We start from the raw sequence: 18,773 nt of genomic DNA, 5'->3' as shown, positions 1-18,773 counted from the left end.
GATTGTTGGTTTTGGAAAAGTACATCTGTGAATAACTCCCACAATCATGACCCACTCTGTTATTCCCCAACAGGCACAAGCACTCTGCCTTTTTTCACTCATTCAGGAGGCTCAGAGTTGGACGCATCTTCATAAATCAGTGATCAAACAGTCACGTCCATCTTATCCGTCTGAGTGTTTCTCCGGCACGCTTGTTGTGTCTGTGTAGAAAAATGAATTTATTTGTCTTTGTCAAAACGTAGGACCGTGAACTGGATGTTTTTGTCCCACATCGCCTCACAAAGCAGCACTTTAACTTGACTTTGTTGCCTTCTTAAGTCAGCGCACTACATGCAGTGTGCTTTTAAAAGCCTGCTGATGCGTTTCCCTTGTTGTACCTGCCAGAAGCACTGCTCATCCTTTTGAGGGGAAGCTCTGGATGTTTATGCTCACAGCATGCTGCCGTGAAAAGGGAGTGCAGAGATTAGGAAGAACAGAGTCAGGACCTACTTCTCCTAATCCCTTTGCTCATGCTGTACTAGACTGCACAGCAGTACAAGTACACACTGTGCTTTAGTTTTAGGCACTTTAGATTTTTAGATGCTTATAAGAATTCATTGTGCAGCATCACTGTGGTCCCGAACATAGAGCCCGACAGAAAGAAGCTTCTGCAGACACAAGAAAACGTGTAAATCCTACAGCAGATGGTGAGAACCCCCCCAGAGGCCTGATCTCAAAAATCACAGAGTCAGTCTGGTTTTACATGAGACAGTCATTCATCTTTTTCTGTGTACAGGATGCAGTCTGGAGTTTATTTGGAATAAATAAAAAAGTATTCATGACATTATTTCTGACATCATCCTTACTTTGTACAAACCTGGAAGCAATCACCCTTAAAAGTTGAGAAATTTCGGTCTCAGTTCCTGTTTGTGTTTTTTTATCAAGGTTATATTTTCACTCAGTTATCTGACGTGTGGTGCTTTGTTCCAGAAAAAGATGCGGTCCACTCTCACTGTAGATCATAGATGAACACTGCATTCGTTTCTACTGTTCATGAGAGCAAAATACATTTTCTGGGTTTGACATTGACGGAGTCTCGGGAAGAAGAAGGTGTGTCCAGATGAAACATCATCAGAACTGATTTGACAGATGTGACATGATTCGTTTCCATGACAAACCTCTTATTGTAAGTTCATCATAACAATTCTTAAATGAAATGTTTGAAATCAACAGCAAAACTGTGCAGCTGCTGTTTTTGTGGTTTCCTGCAGTAAAAACTGACTCCAACAAACAGGATCATTGAGACCAGTTATCTGTCCAATCCTGTCAAAACTGGCTCACAGTGAGTCTGCTGCACTTGTATCTCATTCTTTTGGTCACAGCAGCATAGCTGCACAGCTTTACTTCCACACTCGGCTCTCTCTTCACCACAGCAGACCAGTACAGCCAGTCCACATCACCACATCACTGCACGAGATTTGGGAATATTTTCCCTAACCCTAACCCTTATCATCTGAAAAGTGTCTTTGCTTGTAAACACATACAGAGACATCATCTAATATCAGTTTGAATGCCTCTGTGATACCTTACCGACACCTGAAGTTAGCTAATTAAACATTTTTGTTAGCACAACTTGTAAATCAAATGTAAAGGTTTATTTTCTGTGGTGATGTGGACTGGTTGTACTGGTGTGCTGTGGTGAAGCTGAGTGTGAAACTAAAGCCTTAATGGTTAATCTGCTGTCCTCACATGCTACCATGAGCTCTGTGTAGATACACCCTCCATAGGGTATCTGCTGCTTCTCCACACTGACCAGGATGCCTTGTCTCTGACATGAGGTGTTTCAGGATGTCCTAGTGCTGTGCCCCTCTGCTAAGTCTGCTGCCCCTGGGACCTGGACCCAGATGAGCAGTAGAAGATGGATGGATAAGTAATGGTATGCTAAGCATTATGGTTATGCTAGTTAGCCACGCCAGGGTCCCAACAGTAATAGCTGTAATGCTTTGGTTTTCATCTCTGGATGACAGTAAATGGTAAACAGGCTGGTTGTTATATATGGTCTGTTAAAGGTTAAACATTATTTTCAAATCTGAAATTCTAGCATTTAAAATGCAGACTGCAGTGGGTTTATTTGCATTGCAGCACTGTAGCAACAGTAACCGTGTCCCTCTGCCTCTCTGTAATGTAATGAGCACACTGGGTCTCATAATAAACCACAGAGAGCGAGATGGCCGAAGATCCATTTAATCAAAGACGATCAATGCATGGCGGCCTCATCAGTTAGAGTTAACCCTAAAAGACTGGAGAGAGGAGGAGAGGAAGAGTGAAAGGAGGGAGTGACCGAGGAGAAGAAGCATGTCAAGTGGAAAGTCGGAGAAACTTGAGGATAGAGCGAGAGGAGAGAGGGATGAGGAGGAGTGGAAGATACAAGAGGGAAGAAGAGAATGACGACAGCAGGAGGAGGAGGGGGGTGGACTTGATTTATAGCTGTGATACACTTCAGAGCTTTTAAGTGCTGTCCATATTTTCTATCTGATAAGAAGATTGAAATTATTCAGCCGGGCCCATATCTCACTGTGTGGAAGATGTGTGTGTGTCTGCTGTACTTAACACTGTACATGAACTCACACCATTCATGTGTGTGTGTTTAAATCTGTAAATTGACTCATCCCCTGCAACAAAGGTGGCATGTATGTAGGTTTACATGTTTCTGTACTACGTCATGCTCCGTCTTCTCGGCCTGACTGAGAATGAGAGACACCCCAACAAAGAAGAACCAGCACGCCCGCTCTTTAAATATATCAAAACTCGTATCGATCACAAAAACCAACCTGCAACCTGTTTTAAACACCTGCTCAGAACTCATTCTGATTGGCTCGCATTTCCTTAACTGCGCTCTACCTGCTTTGCTGTTTCCTGTCTGCCTCTATAAACTGCAAATGTGGAAATATCAAAAGTGAAAATGCATTGTTCCTGAACAGTGAAGGCAATTTAACGGTGAAGACAGCTATGCTAAAGGAGAAGATTCTGTCAGGTCCTCGTTCAGAGTTTTAGTTTTAGGAATGTTTGCTATGATAAACAGCCAGATTCATTCAGCCACAGCTGAAGCTGCAAGGGAAGACGCGCAGAGCGACGTGGCAGCGACGAGCCTGTAAAGAATCAAACTAACCACTCTTAACTTTGTGGCAAGTTATTATTATTAATATTATTATTATTACTGTTACCATTAAATCCTGTATTGAAACAGGTCAACTCACTGAGACGGAGATCTCTTTTTCAAGACAGACATGCACAAAAACCAGAGGTGGGGAGAGTAGCCAAAAATTGTACTCAAGTAAATGTAACTGAGTAAATGTAATTATATACTACCCACCTCTCACAAAAGCCACAAATACACCAAGACTTCCTGTTTATAGAGGAAACAGTGACGAGTAAAAGCAGACAGCTCAGTTGCTAAAACGTGTTACTGTAGTATAAAACAAGCAACGTAAAACGTGACTCTTCTTCAGTATCAACCCGAGCACTGCTAATAATCAACATCCAGTTACAGTTCAAGTCTCAAGCTCCATGGACAGAGCCCAGACCTCCTGCACACCTTTTACTTCACCCAGTTGTAAATGTGAAGGTTTACCGATTTTCACATTTGATGTGACCTTGACCTACTGTCTTACAGTCCAGTCCGTCTTACAAACAGTCTTTAAACTATGAGCCAGGAACACATCTTCAAACATTGATTTGAACTGCACAGATTTTGAGACCGATAACCAGGACGTTGTTCCACACACTGAAACCTGCTCAGCTTGTGTTTTAATGACAGCCGCTGCTGGTGGGGACAAAGGTCTCACAGGTAGGAAGGGTTAAAGTAACGAGCTCGAGTCTTTCAGCTCGTCAGCCTGCTGCTATGTTAGGCTGACTCGCTCTTGTTCTTGTTCCTTCGCTCTAGTGATGGGTCGGTGGGTGATGGGTCACCAAATCTGGTCGTTGGTACTTCCTGGTAGTGATGGGTTGTTCGCGAACGAAATGACTCTTAGAGCCGGTTCTTTGACGTGAATGACGCGAGCCGGCTCCTTATCGCGAGCCGTTTTTTTTTTCTTTCTCTCACCCTCTCTCTTGCACTTTTTTTCCGCTTCACTCAGCATGCGAGCCTTGTGCTTTATGCTGGGCAGAGGGCCGGTAGTTACTCTCAGTAGCACAGGAACAGAGCAGGAGGGAGTGAGAGAAAGAGAGCCAGGGACAACAACGTCACATTAGAAAGGTATAGTAATCATCCACAACTATTTTCAGTTGCAGATGATAAAGGATTCAGAAAGTTTATTCATGCAGGTCCATATGACAGAGAATGTGCATGTTCTTTTTGTTTTCATATTATAATTTATATTTAATTGTGTTGTGGTTTGCAGTGTTTTGTGTTGTTTCACTTTAAATTTGTAAAAGGAAAAAGCTGAAAATTTAAATAGTTGAAAGTTGAAATGTGAATAGTTGATTTTTGTATTATATGATTAATTTATTACATTTTATGTGGAGTGAATAAATAAAAGTATATTTAGGGTGGCCCCTACAGACAAAGCACATACAAACTCCAAAACACGTACAAACTCCAAAACACATAAAAAACACGTAAAAACATGTAAAAACTCCAAAACACGTACAAACTCCGAAGCACGTACAAACTCAGACGCACATAAAAACTCAAAACACGTACAAAAGACAACAGAAGTGCTCCAGGACGCTAGGGCGCAGTGTTGAACTTTTGTTACCTAGTGGTTACACAAGCCAGCAAGTACCAACGACTGGATTTGGTGTGTGGTAATAACAGGTAAATGAACATTTTTTAAAATTATTTGACTATATATGAATGCTTGTGTATAAATACACAAACAATACACATATGCATTCATGCTTTCAATTGTGTAATTTAAGTGATCTAGGTATCTCTGTTTTGGAAGTTCAGTTCATGCTAGAAATGTGTTCTGGAGTTTGTACGTGTTTTGTCTCTAGGGGCCACTGTATATATTTATACATAAACATATATACTTTTTTTACATTAGTAATTCCTTTTGTGCATAATTTTATATTATTGTTAATAACAAATTAATTAAAGCAACAAAACAATCTGAAGAGCCAGTTCGGAGCCGAAAGAGCCAGCTCTTTTTAGTGAGCCGAACCGAAAGAGCCGGTTCTCTAAAAAGAGCCGGAAATCCCATCACTACTTCGCTCGTTGGTTCAGGCACTATAAATACCTGGTTAGGCTTCTGTTAGTTTGGTTTAAAACACGCCCCTTAACAACAGTAACCCTGTTCTTCTACTGATGCTGTAACACAGGAAGGACACGGGCTGGGTCAATGAGCCAGGCCAGCACTAATTGACACCCCCGGGATGAGATGAAGCTGTGTGTCCACACATCTCAGGTTGTACTGAAAAAATGATATGAGGTGCTTGCTTGTGTGTTGCATTACCACTTTCAACAGGAGACGAAGTGGAATAAAGACAGGCTGACGGTGGGGATTCTTCATGTCGATGTCAATTAAGAACCAGGTGAAGGCTGAGAGAAGCCACTCTGCAGGCGTTAGGCTATTAACAGCTACCTCACGAAAGCGTACCACGAACATATCGTTAGCCAGAAACAAAGTGCCCTGCAATGCAGCAGAAAGCGTAATTAGTATTTCAAACAGGGCTTTTTCTGTGTGTGCTGGAGTGGACGGAGGGAGGGGGGAGCTCCCTTGCTCCTGGAGTCACAATAGACTGCAGCTAATAAATCTGAGAAACAATGACACCTTAATTCCCTCTTAATGCTTGATTGGGAAGACGCGACGCAAACACACGCCAACACACGCTCGTGGCAGCACACACGCGTACGCGAGCGCAGGCAGAGATTGTTACAGAGGAGATAGAGAGGAGGGAGGGCGGGGTAGAATGTTGTCCTTGAACAATTCACGTGAAAATGCAGACGCGAGCCACACAGGTGCACAGAGGCTCCACACAGAGCTTTTTAGCTAATTGTTTTGGTAGTGCCACGTTCAGCCTTACTACTCGCCAACCACTGGGGGTGTGGCTAAAACGCCAGCTCACCTAAAGCATCTTCATGGAGGCAGGAAATCTGTTCAGAATTTTTAAGGAAGCTCGAATAATTGTTGAAGTCTGCTGTTGGTCTCTGCTGTTCTAACATGAAATGCCCCTCTGAGCCTCTCTCCAGTAAAATGGACTCAGGTGAATCTGAGTATGAGAAGTGCTGTTTCTCTTGGCTCTGGGTTTAATCTTTAGTCCTTAAAGCTTTCTTTGAGTCTTTGAATTAAATATTGATACGGACAATCCATTATCTGTGCGGACGATGTATGACACATTTAAATGCACTCAGAATTTCAAACTGTTTGAAATACAGGCTACGTCCACACGTACACGGGTATTTTTGAAAACTGAGATTTTCCGTTTTCGTTTTAAAAAATAATCCCATCCACACGTAAAGGCAGAAATGAAGGAAAACGCTGCTAGGAACATGCCAAAGCAACAGGTGGCGATATATTCCTAACAGTGCAGAAAAGTTGGCCAATCAGAAGTCTAGAAGCCTCGGTGGGAAATAGTAAACAAAGGACATAGTAGCAGAACCGAGTCGTATGTGTGAAGGGATAGTAAGTGTGTGTATATGTAAGCATTTAAACACTGCAGAGAGTACAATTAACAGTAATAGTATTGTAGAAATTCATTTCACCGAAACAATAACGTGGCGCACAGTGTGACGTCAAAAAATGCGCACACCTTTGACGCCGCGTTTTCTCCGTTTTCTCCGTTTTTCTCGTCCACACGTAAATGCAAAAACTGAGTTTGCAAAAATATCCACCCTGGCCGGAGTTTTTAAAAATCTCTGTTTTCAGTGACCAAAAACGCAGTTTACGTGTGGACGAAAGGTGCAAACGCATAGAAAAATCTCCGTGTTCAAAAATACGTGTGGACGTAGCCACAGTTTTAAAAAATTAAACAGTGGAGGAATTAGTTATTAATCACCTCTGACGCTCTCCCACAGCGTGTCTTGGTGTGTCTTCCTCCTCTCAACCCCGAGTACGCGTGCTTATTTAAATTTGTGATTGAAGAAAGAAAGAAGTTACAGCAGATTAACGATGTTACCCTCCTTAAAAAGAAACAAGTTTTTGGGTTCTAGGTCTTTGTAGTTTTATATTTGGGGTTATGTTGGGATTAGGGTTCTATGCTGTGGGTTATATTCCCACTATTTCTTTTGTGTTATGTGTTGTGTTTACTTCCTGATAAAGATGCTTGACATGAGTGTTTTATTGTGCTTTCAGTTGTCAGCTTCAGTTATTCCATATTTAAAAAATATTTAACAGTGACAATGAGACGGAGATACTGGGACAAACGAAAGTCTCCCAAAAGGTAAGACAAGGAAATGTAACGGAGTGTTTGTAGCGCTCGGCTTCACTCTGATTTTGTATATTTGAGAAGGGCTGAGTTTGAGTTTTGGGGATCTGTACTTGAATAGTTAATGTTGCTGATCAGTTTAAATGTATTGATTGATTTTGTTTAATTTTATTTTTCAGAATAAAAGTTGGTTCAAGTTGGTCAAAAATGAATGAGACAAATGAATGCACTCTAAAATGTAGTAGTAGTTTATAGAGTTGCAGTACTACTGCATGTACTATGTTTTAGGTTAATCTATATTTATTTATTTATTTTTTCTTTAAAAAAGGTCATCTTTAAAAGATGGACTTATAATAACAATTTTATAGACAAATTATATTATTTATGGTCGCGGGGCGAGTGGGGGGGGGGGGGGGGGGTGTGTGAAATATTTTCTTCTTCCTAAGGGGGGCGTAACAGGAAATATTTGAGAAGCGCTTAGTTATGGAGGTCCTTACATTCCTCTGTGTTCTCAGTCTGTTTCTCTGGTCTTGTCTCTGTATCGTGGCTCTCTTCCTGTTTTATTTCGGTGACTGCTGTTCTCTGTGTGTTGTCTTTACCTCACCTGTGCCCTCGCTGTCTGAGATCAGTGTGTTGTCCCTCCTGAGTGTGAGTTTTCCCTGAGCCTCCTTGTTCTGGGTTTCGTGCTCTACAAATGCTCTTTTTAAGTTCATCACTGTTTCCTGAATCCTTCACTCTCTGCCTGCCAGCACAGCCAGTTTATAACAGCAAGTTATGTTGATTCTGGTGTAAATTTCTTCTGCTCTCTTTCATCAATAGTTCACTTTGAAAAAGACTCTAACTTCAGTTTACTGAAATATGATTCTATCAGTATTTGATGTCCACACTGCAGCTGAACCACTTTTTTTTTTTTATCTACAGTGATTCGGGGAAGATCCTGGAAACAGCTGATATGTATTCATGTACCAAAGCTGTGGATTATCATCACTTCATTGTCTTTGTGTGTGTGTGTATGAGGAAGTGTGTGTGTGTGTGTGTGTGTGTGGGTGTGTGCAGAGTTGTGTCAAGGCTTTTCGTCTGGAGGAGGATCATTCATCTCCTGAGTGTCGACAGCAGATGTCAACCTCTGTGTGAGTGATGCCTCTGAATGGAAACTAATCAGCCTGCTACACACACACACACACACACACACACACACAGAAATGGACCTGTCACGTTTGTGTTTTTGTTGAATTATGTGTCCCTCAGATTGTGACTCACTGTCTTTGTGTTGCTTTGGTGAGAACAGTAAAGGGCAGCTGCATTCTGATATACTGTCTGACATAGAAGTAAAAGTATGTAAATGATTATTCAGTTATTATACGGAGGAATTTGTTTGTCATTCTGATCGTTCTTCTTTATCATTTAGACCCAAAATACAAACGCTGAATTGTGATTCCTCCACCCTCAGCTCCACGATGCCCCATCACTGCGCCCCCTCACACCTCACATACTCTTCAACCTCTAATGTTTCTGTTTAATCTAAGTTATTATTATTATTATTATTATTATTATTATTATTATTATTATAGCTATGTATGCTTTTCTATTTTAGGCTGCTGGCTCATGCAGATAACACAGATTTATATTTTTATATTTGGTGTTTTTTCTGGAGTGTAAGGATCGTGGGCTCGCTGTGTGGACCGGACAGATGGTTTTCAGCCACGCTTGGAGGACCTGGAGGGAGAAACGGAGCGCGGCAGCCGCCCCCGTCCTCAATCGTCTCCAGCAGCTCCTCTGTGGTTTCTCTTCTTCGGGATTTCTTGTATTTGATTTTTTGGCTTCGTGATTTCGTGTTTCTTTCGCTGCCTGCTTAGTGCTGTCACTGTCTGTCTGTATATTTTTATACGGCCATGTTTGTTTGATGCTCGATGACTGAAAAGCACTTTGGGTCACCTCCTCATGTTTTCATGTGTGCTGTAAAAAACGTTACCTGACGTCTTGTCCACGTGCACGATTGGTGTTGTGTCGATTCAAAGTTCTCTTCCTGTTTATCTTTTCCTATTTAGTATTTCCCTCTTTATATTTTTGCACATGATGCTTTTTAATTTCACAGTTTTCTGGTTATGAAACCAGACAAAATATTTAAATCCAACCCCCCGGTCATTTCAAACTAGCTCTGCTGCCTACAGTGTTTTCCCTTCACTGAGGGCTTCATGACACCAGGAAAACAAACTTTCAGTCCACTTATTTCCATATTTCACAGAATAAAATAAAAGTGAAGACCTGTCTCTGACTCATGCAAGATTTCAGCACATTTCTCCTGTTTACATGAGTTTAGAATATCTCTCTCAGTAAATTGTGAGATATCACCCCCTCCTTCCTGAACCAGAGACAAACGGAAAGAAGGAGGAGGAACCAGACAAAGAGACCGAGGAAGGCTGAGGCGCAGTGAGGAGGAGTGAGAAACCGTAAAACTCAACCTGAAGCTTGAGGCGGGTTTGGTCCTCAAAACTAAAAATATCCAAGTCAACTTCATCACATTTCCTATGCACACAGTATTACAGCAGTTTGATGTTAAGGTAGCTCAGAGAGGCACATTTTACCTGCAGCTGGTAACCGAAATCATTACCGGTGCTCCCGCTGAGCTAAGCTCGGTTGTTCACCGAGCAACGGAGAGAGAGTATCAGAATGCAGCTGTTTGGCGTAACGTCTCAGGAAAGCTGGGATAGCGATCAGTTAACCTCCTGCTGATTAAATCCAATTATTTGCTCTTCCAAAAGCTTTCAGTTGGAACCGAGAAGATCACCTGAATATGTAAAAAAAATCTGTCAGTGCATGAACAGAAAATGGATTCTGAGGCAGCAGGAGGAGAATAAAAAGACCTCTCTGCTTATAATATCAGCATCACAGCCCAGCTCTGAAATGGTTTTATCCCGTTGTTCTCATGGAAACTGAAATGTTTAAGTAATCGTTGATATTGATGAATAGTTCTCTCTGTTTAGCCCTGCCATCGACCCAGAATTAGATAAGTGGAAGAGAAAGGATTATGTATTTGTTTGGGTTGTTCTGGCTGTGCAGAGCAAAGGATCATGGGTATGCAGCCTATGCAGATGTCCCATCGCATTAGTGGATCGCTGATTCTGTCCGGGGAACCTGAGTGGCTCAGACGAGTTCAATTCAATTTTATTTATACAGCGCCAAATCACAACAACAGTCGCCTCAAAGCGCTTTAATTGTAAGGTAGACCTTACAATAATGCATACAGAGAAAAACCCCACAATCATATGACCCCCTATGAGCAAGCACTTTGGCGATAGACGAAAGGAAAAACTCCCTTTTAACAGGAAGAAACCTCAGAAGAATCCCCCCACAGCCTATGCCTATGCAGCATAACTAAGGGAAGATTCAGGGTCACCTGATCCAGCCCTAACTATATGCTTTAGCAAAAAGAAAAGTCTTAAAAGTAGAGATAGTGTCTGTCTCCTGAATCCAAACTGGAAGCTGGTTCCACAGAAGAGGGGCCTGAAAACTGAAGGCTCTGCCTCCTCTTCTACTTTTAAATACTCTAGGAACAACAAGTAAACCTGCAGTGTGAGAGTGAAGAGCTCTAATGGGGTGATATAGTACTATAGGGTCATTAAGATAAGATGGCTTCAAGCCACTACAGAGATGCTGTATGTATGCGGTCCTTTCTGGCTGCACCGTAGCTCCGCTGACGAACCAACCGCAGCACAAACGAGCATATTCCTGGCTGCTCCATGTGTTTCTCACTCCACCTGTAACATGCAGAACTGTGCATACAGCCAAGCCACATCATTTTTATGAACCCAACCAAGGAATGAACATGAGAGAAAACAGCATCTAAAAGTGAAGATGAAGACTAGGGGCAGGTCTCCAGGTTCAGACCTCTTTATACCAACCTTCCTCCTACAACAAGCAGTAAAAAGGTTTGGTGAACATCATTCTGCATCAGTTTCTCTCACCTGTGTTGTAGTGCTTGGTGCAGTAGCGCAGGTCCTTCTCTTCTTTCAGAATGAACTGAGGTAGCGTCAGCCCGTCGGCCACCTGCACGGCCCCCTTCTTGTCCCATTCGAATATGAGGTCGTTCATGGTGTAGCCGACTGGAGGAGAGAGCAATGAGCGGGAGGTTAGACTATTTCATCACTGCAGAGGTCAGTTCTCATCCTCTGAGGAGGAACTGGACCTCTCTGTATCTGGCAGGGGTGCAAAGTCACACCCTGCAGTTTTAGTGGTTAAAAGGCCAGTTCAGCACAACAATCACAATCTGTATTGGCAATAAAATCCACTGAAGTAGTGAGGGAGAAAGCCTGAGCTCAGTGTTTGGGAAACTTTAAAGGCTTCTGTGTTTTCAATTAAAGAAGCAAAAGAATGGAAGGAAGAAAGAAAATAGGACGTAAGGAAGAGAAGATGAAGAAAGGAAAGAGGACAGAGGGAACACAAAAAAGAAGAAAATCAAGCAAAAAAGACCAAAGCAGCACTCGGGGAGGCTGTGGAGTTTAAACGATGGTACTGAGAGTCACACCAGCAGCAGCCTGAACACGGACACAGGCAGGATGGATCCATGCTTTGAACTTGTCAGACCAGGAAACGTTTCTCCAACTTCTGTTGTCCAGGTTTGAGAGTCTGTGTTAGCCGTAGCCTCAGTTTCCTGTTCTTACTGACAGCAGTGACACTGGTGTGGTCATCTGCTGCTGGAGCCCATCTGCTTCAAGGTTCAGAGATGCTCTTCTGCAGACTTTGGTTGTAGCGAGTGGTGACTGGAGTTATTGCTGCCTTCCTATCAGCTCCAAGCAGTCTGTCCATCCTCCTCTAACCTCAGCGAGTCATTTCCTCCCACAGAGCTGCTGCTGGCTGGATATTTCCTCTGAGCTCAGAGATGGTTGGAGATCAGTGTGTGAAACTGTTAGAGTGAATTGTTAAATGTTGTCATTTTTATGCTTGCCAACTCTGATGAAAGGAATTCCACTGTCCTTCCCCCCAGATTCTAGAGGTTCTGGGTGGGGGGCTGTAGTGTTTTATTGCAGATACATCCTATCTGGAAGTTCTGTTTCTTGTGATGTTGCTCCTGCTTTTATGACCCTTTGGTCAGGAGGTAACACACACACACACACAAACATTCTTACAGAAGTTCACACATACACATACAATGCCTTGTCTTAGAACCATGTGGGCGTTGCTTTGCTGTGATGTGTTTTGTGTGAACTGTCTCTCAATAAAAGACAGCGGGAGGAGGCCAGATTTGGGGTCATTTCGTGGTAGACATCAACGAGGCCTCCCTCGCAAGTGAAACGATGGATCGCTGTTGCCTTGTTTTTCTTTCACGGGAATAAGTCCTGGATACAGCGGGGTCTGAGTTTAGACCCAACAGAAACACTCAGACCAACAACCATGCCACATTCTTTCTTCATCATTCTGGTGCTCGGTCTGAACTTCAGCAGCTCGTCTTCACCGCTGAGCTGCTGCCGTGTGATTGGCTGATTAGATTAATGAACATTAATAAACAGGTGTGCCTAATAAAGTGTCTGGGGAGTGTAAATATCAGTAATATATACAGGGAATTACTTTATGCCTTAAAACTAACCGGTGGCTTAACTAGTAAATGTGTTATTTATAAACAGCGGTAAAAAGCGACTTTATGATGTTTTGGTGTCTGTTTCACAAACTCAGAGACGACTGCATTGTTCTGTCTTTGATTTATGATCACTGACCCTCTGCAGATGTACTTCACACTCGCTCCTGAGATTCCTCTCACGTCTGCTCAACAATAAGACCACAAGAAAAATCTATACCATATCTCTCACTCTGCCAGCTGCTGTTACTGATCGAATGATGTGTGTGTCTGTGCATGTGTGTGTGTGTAATTACTCACAGCTCTCCAGCTGCATGATGCAGGTCTGAACGTCCATTGGAAAGTTCTTCAGATCCATGGGGCAGGCCAGGACCAGCGTTATTCTGCAAACACACACACACACACACACACACACTTTTACAGTAAGAGGATTACCTCGGGTTTTATCAGATCGACACCTCAGAAGGTTTGAAATTTCAGACTGAAATAATCATCAGTGGAAAAACTGATTAAATGAATCATTATTAGTTTACAAAAGATAAACAACTTTGTTTATGCTAAGATAAAAGCAGCAGAAATAATAAATGAGCTCTGCAGAGACGATAGGAAATTCACTTCATTTGAGCCAAACCAATTAAAGCATCAAACACATGAAAGTGTGAATGAACTGAAAGCCAGAGCAATTAGTTCTTTAATTGATTACCAATTGCAACAAGTTTGATACGTGATCCAATCAATAAATTCATTTAGTAAGCATAAATGAGAAACGCCAGTCTTCCCCTCCTGTGTGGGAACGTCATTCATTTAGACTGGAGATGAAAGTAGCTGAGCTCGTCTGAAGCTCCTTCCTCTGGATTTAACGGAGCAGCACAGCATTAAAAACAGCGTCTGATGGTGCCATTTTCAGGTTTTTCATATGAAACTATTTAAACACAAATGTGTTTTTATGTCACTGACACTGAATTTTGATGACAATTGCAAATCGGTCTGCAGAAAGGGTCACTGGCGCCTTTACTGCCAAAGGAAACTTTCCACACTCCCGGAACAATTTGAACTTTGTTTTATCCTTCTTTTATTGAGTCTGCTTTATCTTTTTGTTTGGTGGCATGGTTCACTGAATAACTCACTGAATAAACATAGCCGTCTATTTAATGACTGCACCACGTTCCTCTCGTCTCCCTGAGCGCACACTCTGCAGTTTACTATGACACCTTCCTGCCTCAAACTGAGCTGGAGCACCGACTGTGGATTAATCCAGACTGGAAATAATCCCCAACAAACAGTCTCTCACCTTCAGTTTGAAGAATATTTAAATAAATGCGACCTGTTATGACCGAATAGGAGAGAAGAAGTTCTGGGCTCACAAAATAAAGTACACATGTACCTTTGTGGTTTGCATGTTTTGGAGACTAGTCTCAAACTTCTCCTGACAGTATGGAAGTTTAATGTAAAGGTTAAATGAATGTTAATTAAAAAACTATGCTGTATGAGACATTAATTAATTTACTTTTATTTTAATAATTCAGAAACTAGGAAAAAAAAGTCTTACTGATCACCCAAAGGCAGGTTTGACAGTGCTCACACTGATGCTCACATTTTATATAAACAGTGAGAACTTTTTATATATGGGCAACACAAGAGACGGCTCCTGATACTACAAGAAACTAGCAAAATATAAATGCAGCTTGTTGGCTGTGAAAAGGAAACCTTTAGGACCAATAATTAGCAGTAGGAGGCTGATTTGTGTAGATTGGTCATGCAGACAATACCGACAGTATTTTCAAGCTGGCTGTAGTTAAACCTTTACTCAAAAAGCCATCTCTAGACCCAGCAGTCTTAGCTAATTATAAAACAGCTAACAGATCATCTGCAGAGGAATGGCTTATTTGAAGAGTTTCAGTCAGGTTTCAGAGTTCATCACAGCACAGAAACAGCTTTAGTGAAGGTTACAAATGATCTTCTTATGGCCTCTGACAGTGGACTCATCTCTGTGCTTGTCCTGCTAGACCTCAGTGCAGCATTCGATACTGTTGTCCAAAATATTCTATTAGAGCGATTAGAACATGCTGTAGGTATTACAGGTACTGCACTGCAGTGGTTTGTATCATATCTATCTAATAGACTCCAATTTGTACATGTAAATGGAGAGTCCTCTTCACACACTGAGGTTAATTATGGAGTTCCACAGGGTTCAGTGCTAGGACCAGTTCTGTTTACATCATACATGCTTCCCTTAGGCAGCATCATTAGAAGACATAGCATACATTTTCACTGCTATGCAGATGACACCCAGCTCAATCTATCCATGAAGCCAGATAACACACACCAATTAGTTAAACTGCAGGAATGTCTTAAAGACATAAAGACCTGGATGGCCGCTAACTTTCTGCTTCTTAATTCAGATAAAACTGAGGTTATTGTACTCGGCCCTGAAAAGCTTAGAAATATGGTATCTAACCAGATTCTTACTCTGGATGGCATTACCTTGGCCTCCAGTAACACTGTGAGGAACCTTGGAGTCATTTTTGACCAGGACATTTGCTTCAACACACATATTAAACAAATATGTAAGACTGCTTTCTTCCATTTGTGCTTCATCTCTAAAATTAGAAATATCCTGTCTCAGAGTGATGCTGGAAAACTAGTTGCATTTATTACTTCCAGGCTGGACTACTGCAATTCATTATTATCAGGAAGTCCTAAAACTCCCTGAAAAGCCTTCAGTTAATCCAAAATGCTGCAACAAGAGTACTGACAGGGACTAGAAAGAGAGAGCATATTTCTCCTGTTTTGGCTTCCCTTCACTGCCTCCCTGTTAAATCCAGAATTGAATTCAAAATCCTGCTCCTCACATACAAGGGGTTAAATAATCAGGTCCTATCTTATCTTAATGACCTTGTAGTACCATATCACCCTATTAGAGCACTATTAGAGCACTATTGGAGCGCTTACTTGTTGTTCCTAGAGTATTTAAAAGTAGAATGGGAAGCAGAGCATCTCTGGAAAAAGTCTGTTTTTCCCAGAAATGACTGCAAAAAGCAATTTTATAAGTAAAAAGAACCATTAGTGAATTTAAACATGCAATTCCATCCATCAGCTAAAATAAAACTTGTTTGAGGATTTTTTTTAATGAGAGAAGCTGTTGAAAACTACTTAAATCTACTCCTTGGAATTATAGACTGAACTCAATAGAGTCTATCACTACTACAATCCACTGTTTTAGTCTTTCAAGTAATTGATAAATTGGCAGACTGTCAAAAATGACAAATAACAGTTTTGCTAATTTCAATTAATCTTAACCTCAAAACTCAGAGCACGTACATCCAGGTGACATGCTTCCTGCCAGATAACGATAAACATCAAAGCATTCTCTGCATCAAATGTTACGCTGCAGTTTAAATTTCAGGGAGAAAACCTGGAAAAAGCACCAAGTTCAGTTTGGTGTGTGCAGAGTGTGAGCTGAGCGAGCTGTTGTAAAGTGCAAGAGGTGATTTCACTGCACACGCTCAGTCCTTCTGCTACGACACACGTCCAGTCTGCCCGATGCTCCAGATAAACTTTGCCTCATCTGCACATTGTTACAAGTGCCTCACTGGATGCTGAGTTCGTGCTACATACGTGATGTAGCTTTCACCGATGTCCCACTTTCTCAGGGACGGACTCAGCTCGGTGGTTTCTGCTGCTCTGTGACACCTAAATGCTGACAGAGGAAGTGCTTTACATTGTTCTCCGAGACTGTAAAACGAAGCTGGACTTCAAATTAATTACAAGATGGATGACATGGAAAAATCTTTTTTCTGCACTGCTGATGGTAAATGTGAAGATTGTGTATCTGTATTTTTGGGGGTGCACCTCCATGTTGCTGGGAAAATGGGAAACAGCTGCAGCAATTTATTGAAACATACATGGACATACAGCACATGAGGCAAAAACAGAGTTTGTGCAACTCTAACAAGCTTGACAGTGAATGATTGGTGTAACCATTTTTATAAAATGTTCTGCAGGCTTCTTGAAGGACATTCAAAGCTGAATGGATGTTTCTGCCTTCTGTTCTGCTGTCTGCCAGGATGATCCCACACTGCTTTGTGTGCTTCTATCCAGGTGTTTGGGATCATTGTCCTGCTGAAAAATGCTTCTCTTCATTAAGAATGTCTTCCTGACAGCCGCCCTTCCACTGATCCATTTCTGGTGAGGCTTCAGTGAACAGTTGATGGATCAGCTCTCACGAGTCAGGATCTACACCCTCTCAAACATGGCTAAAAAACATACGCGTGAAAGGAGCAAGATGTATGGATGAAGGATGTTTGGTACGACCCGGGGTGAGATGCCTTAAAAGAGCATGAATGGGAAAAATTCTAGGCGATAACTCAAGAGTTGATAACTGGAGACATCCTGATCAGGAAAGCGGTGACACATCTTCAGTGGGAGGAGATTCACTGACTTGACCTCTAACGTCTGTTACCTTCTTAGTAAAGAAGCAAGCAAAGTCATGAGGTAGAGAGATGTCACCAGTGAAGGAGGACAGGGTGGAAAATAATTTCCTAGTGCACGGAGCAGGTGGATTTTGTAATGGAAAAATTCCATTTTTGCTGAAGTTAAGCTGGAGGCAAATGCCTAATAGGAGATTCAATGAGGTCCATAAAATCTCCAGGTTTAAGTTATTTTCTCTCAGAGTCTCTGAGATCTGTCTGCAGCTTGCCTAGATAGCAACGGCTGGGATGGAACAGCCTGAGCAGATCTAATGGAAAGAGGAGTGAGATTGCCAGGCCCCAGTTAGAGTGGAATAGAGGGTATCTGAAGCATCATTTATTCTTGGAAGGAAGAATGAGCCTCGGCGGCGGTGGTGTGGAAATGAGCAGGCACGAGGTTACAGAGATTGTGTCAAAAAGAAACCATCAAATTTCTTCTTCAGTGAGGGAAGAAATGATCAAACCCACACCTGACAGTTCTGACACTCTTAACTTCACTGTCTGTGAAAGTGAGTGCTCTCTGCAGCTGCTGGGTCTCAGGTTTGCCATTTGTGCTCTCCCCCACCCAGATCCTGGTGCTGGCGGTCTCCTCCTGTTGAAACAGAGTTTGTCTCTACTGTGGCCGAGTGCTGCTAATGGGGTCTGATCTTTGGGGGTCTCCCTTTTGATAAAGTACCCCCCATGCACGAATGAGACTCTATATTACTTCAGTGCTAGCATGTGCTTGTGTCTGAAGTGCAGTGGGAGATTGCACTACATGCGAATCTGGCCATCCAGTCTCAGAAACTTTGCTTTCATGCCGGAGGAGAAGCAACCATCAGTCATGACTTCCCCTTGTGCTGCTCTGCCGATGAGTGATGACGATAGAAAAAAGAAAACAGCATTTACAGCACCCAGTTTCCCCCCTTCCCCCGGGATGGTTTAATATCCCGAGTCGTGTTGTCGCCTCTGAGATCAAGCTGATCAACCGAGGGTTCATTCTGATGTTGTCAAGTTTAAAAAAATGAAAGCAGCAGAGGAGGCAGAGTGCAGAAGGGCCAATCTCACTCCTCCTCCTGCTGCTGGACATGAAGGTGAAAACTGAGGTTGATAATGGATCAGGCACACTGCTGGAATACTAACAGGCAGAGTAGATTACCATGGCTGCTGCGTTTTTTCATTTGCCCCCGAGCAAACGCAATAAAAGCAAGGAGGAGGCTCCGGCAGGCTAAAAGGTTTGTCAGCTGAAGGAGGCTATAACTCTGAAAGCCTTGAAAAGAATGTCTTGGAGATAAAAAGAGAAAAAAAGTGAGCAAGTAGAGGAAATAAAAACCTCCAACTTTGACGCAATAATAGAATTCTGAAGCAGAGGAGGGAGGTATGTGAAATGCAATAAACAGGAAGTC

At 42.2% G+C, this 18,773-nt stretch overlaps 1 protein-coding gene across 2 annotated transcripts in view; it reads right to left on the bottom strand.

The window, feature by feature from the left end:
* Positions 1-18,773, bottom strand: part of glra1 (glycine receptor, alpha 1) — a 130,356-nt gene that overhangs the window by 38,124 nt on the left and 73,459 nt on the right. For both annotated transcript variants that reach the window (XM_087847243.1, XM_087847246.1), the window contains exons 5-6: positions 13,220-13,302; positions 11,313-11,450 (exon numbers count right to left, since the gene is read on the bottom strand). In XM_087847243.1, the coding sequence (XP_087703369.1) occupies positions 11,313-11,450; positions 13,220-13,302 (221 nt within the window). The remainder of the gene's footprint in view (positions 1-11,312; positions 11,451-13,219; positions 13,303-18,773) is intronic.

Source organism: Neolamprologus brichardi, chromosome 2 (assembly GCF_056152115.1).
Source record: "Neolamprologus brichardi isolate AB-2024 chromosome 2, ASM5615211v1, whole genome shotgun sequence".
Taxonomy (NCBI): Eukaryota; Metazoa; Chordata; class Actinopteri; order Cichliformes; family Cichlidae; genus Neolamprologus; species Neolamprologus brichardi.
The sequence above is the reverse complement of the archived record's forward strand: the minus strand, read 5'-3'. Positions and strand labels throughout refer to the sequence as shown.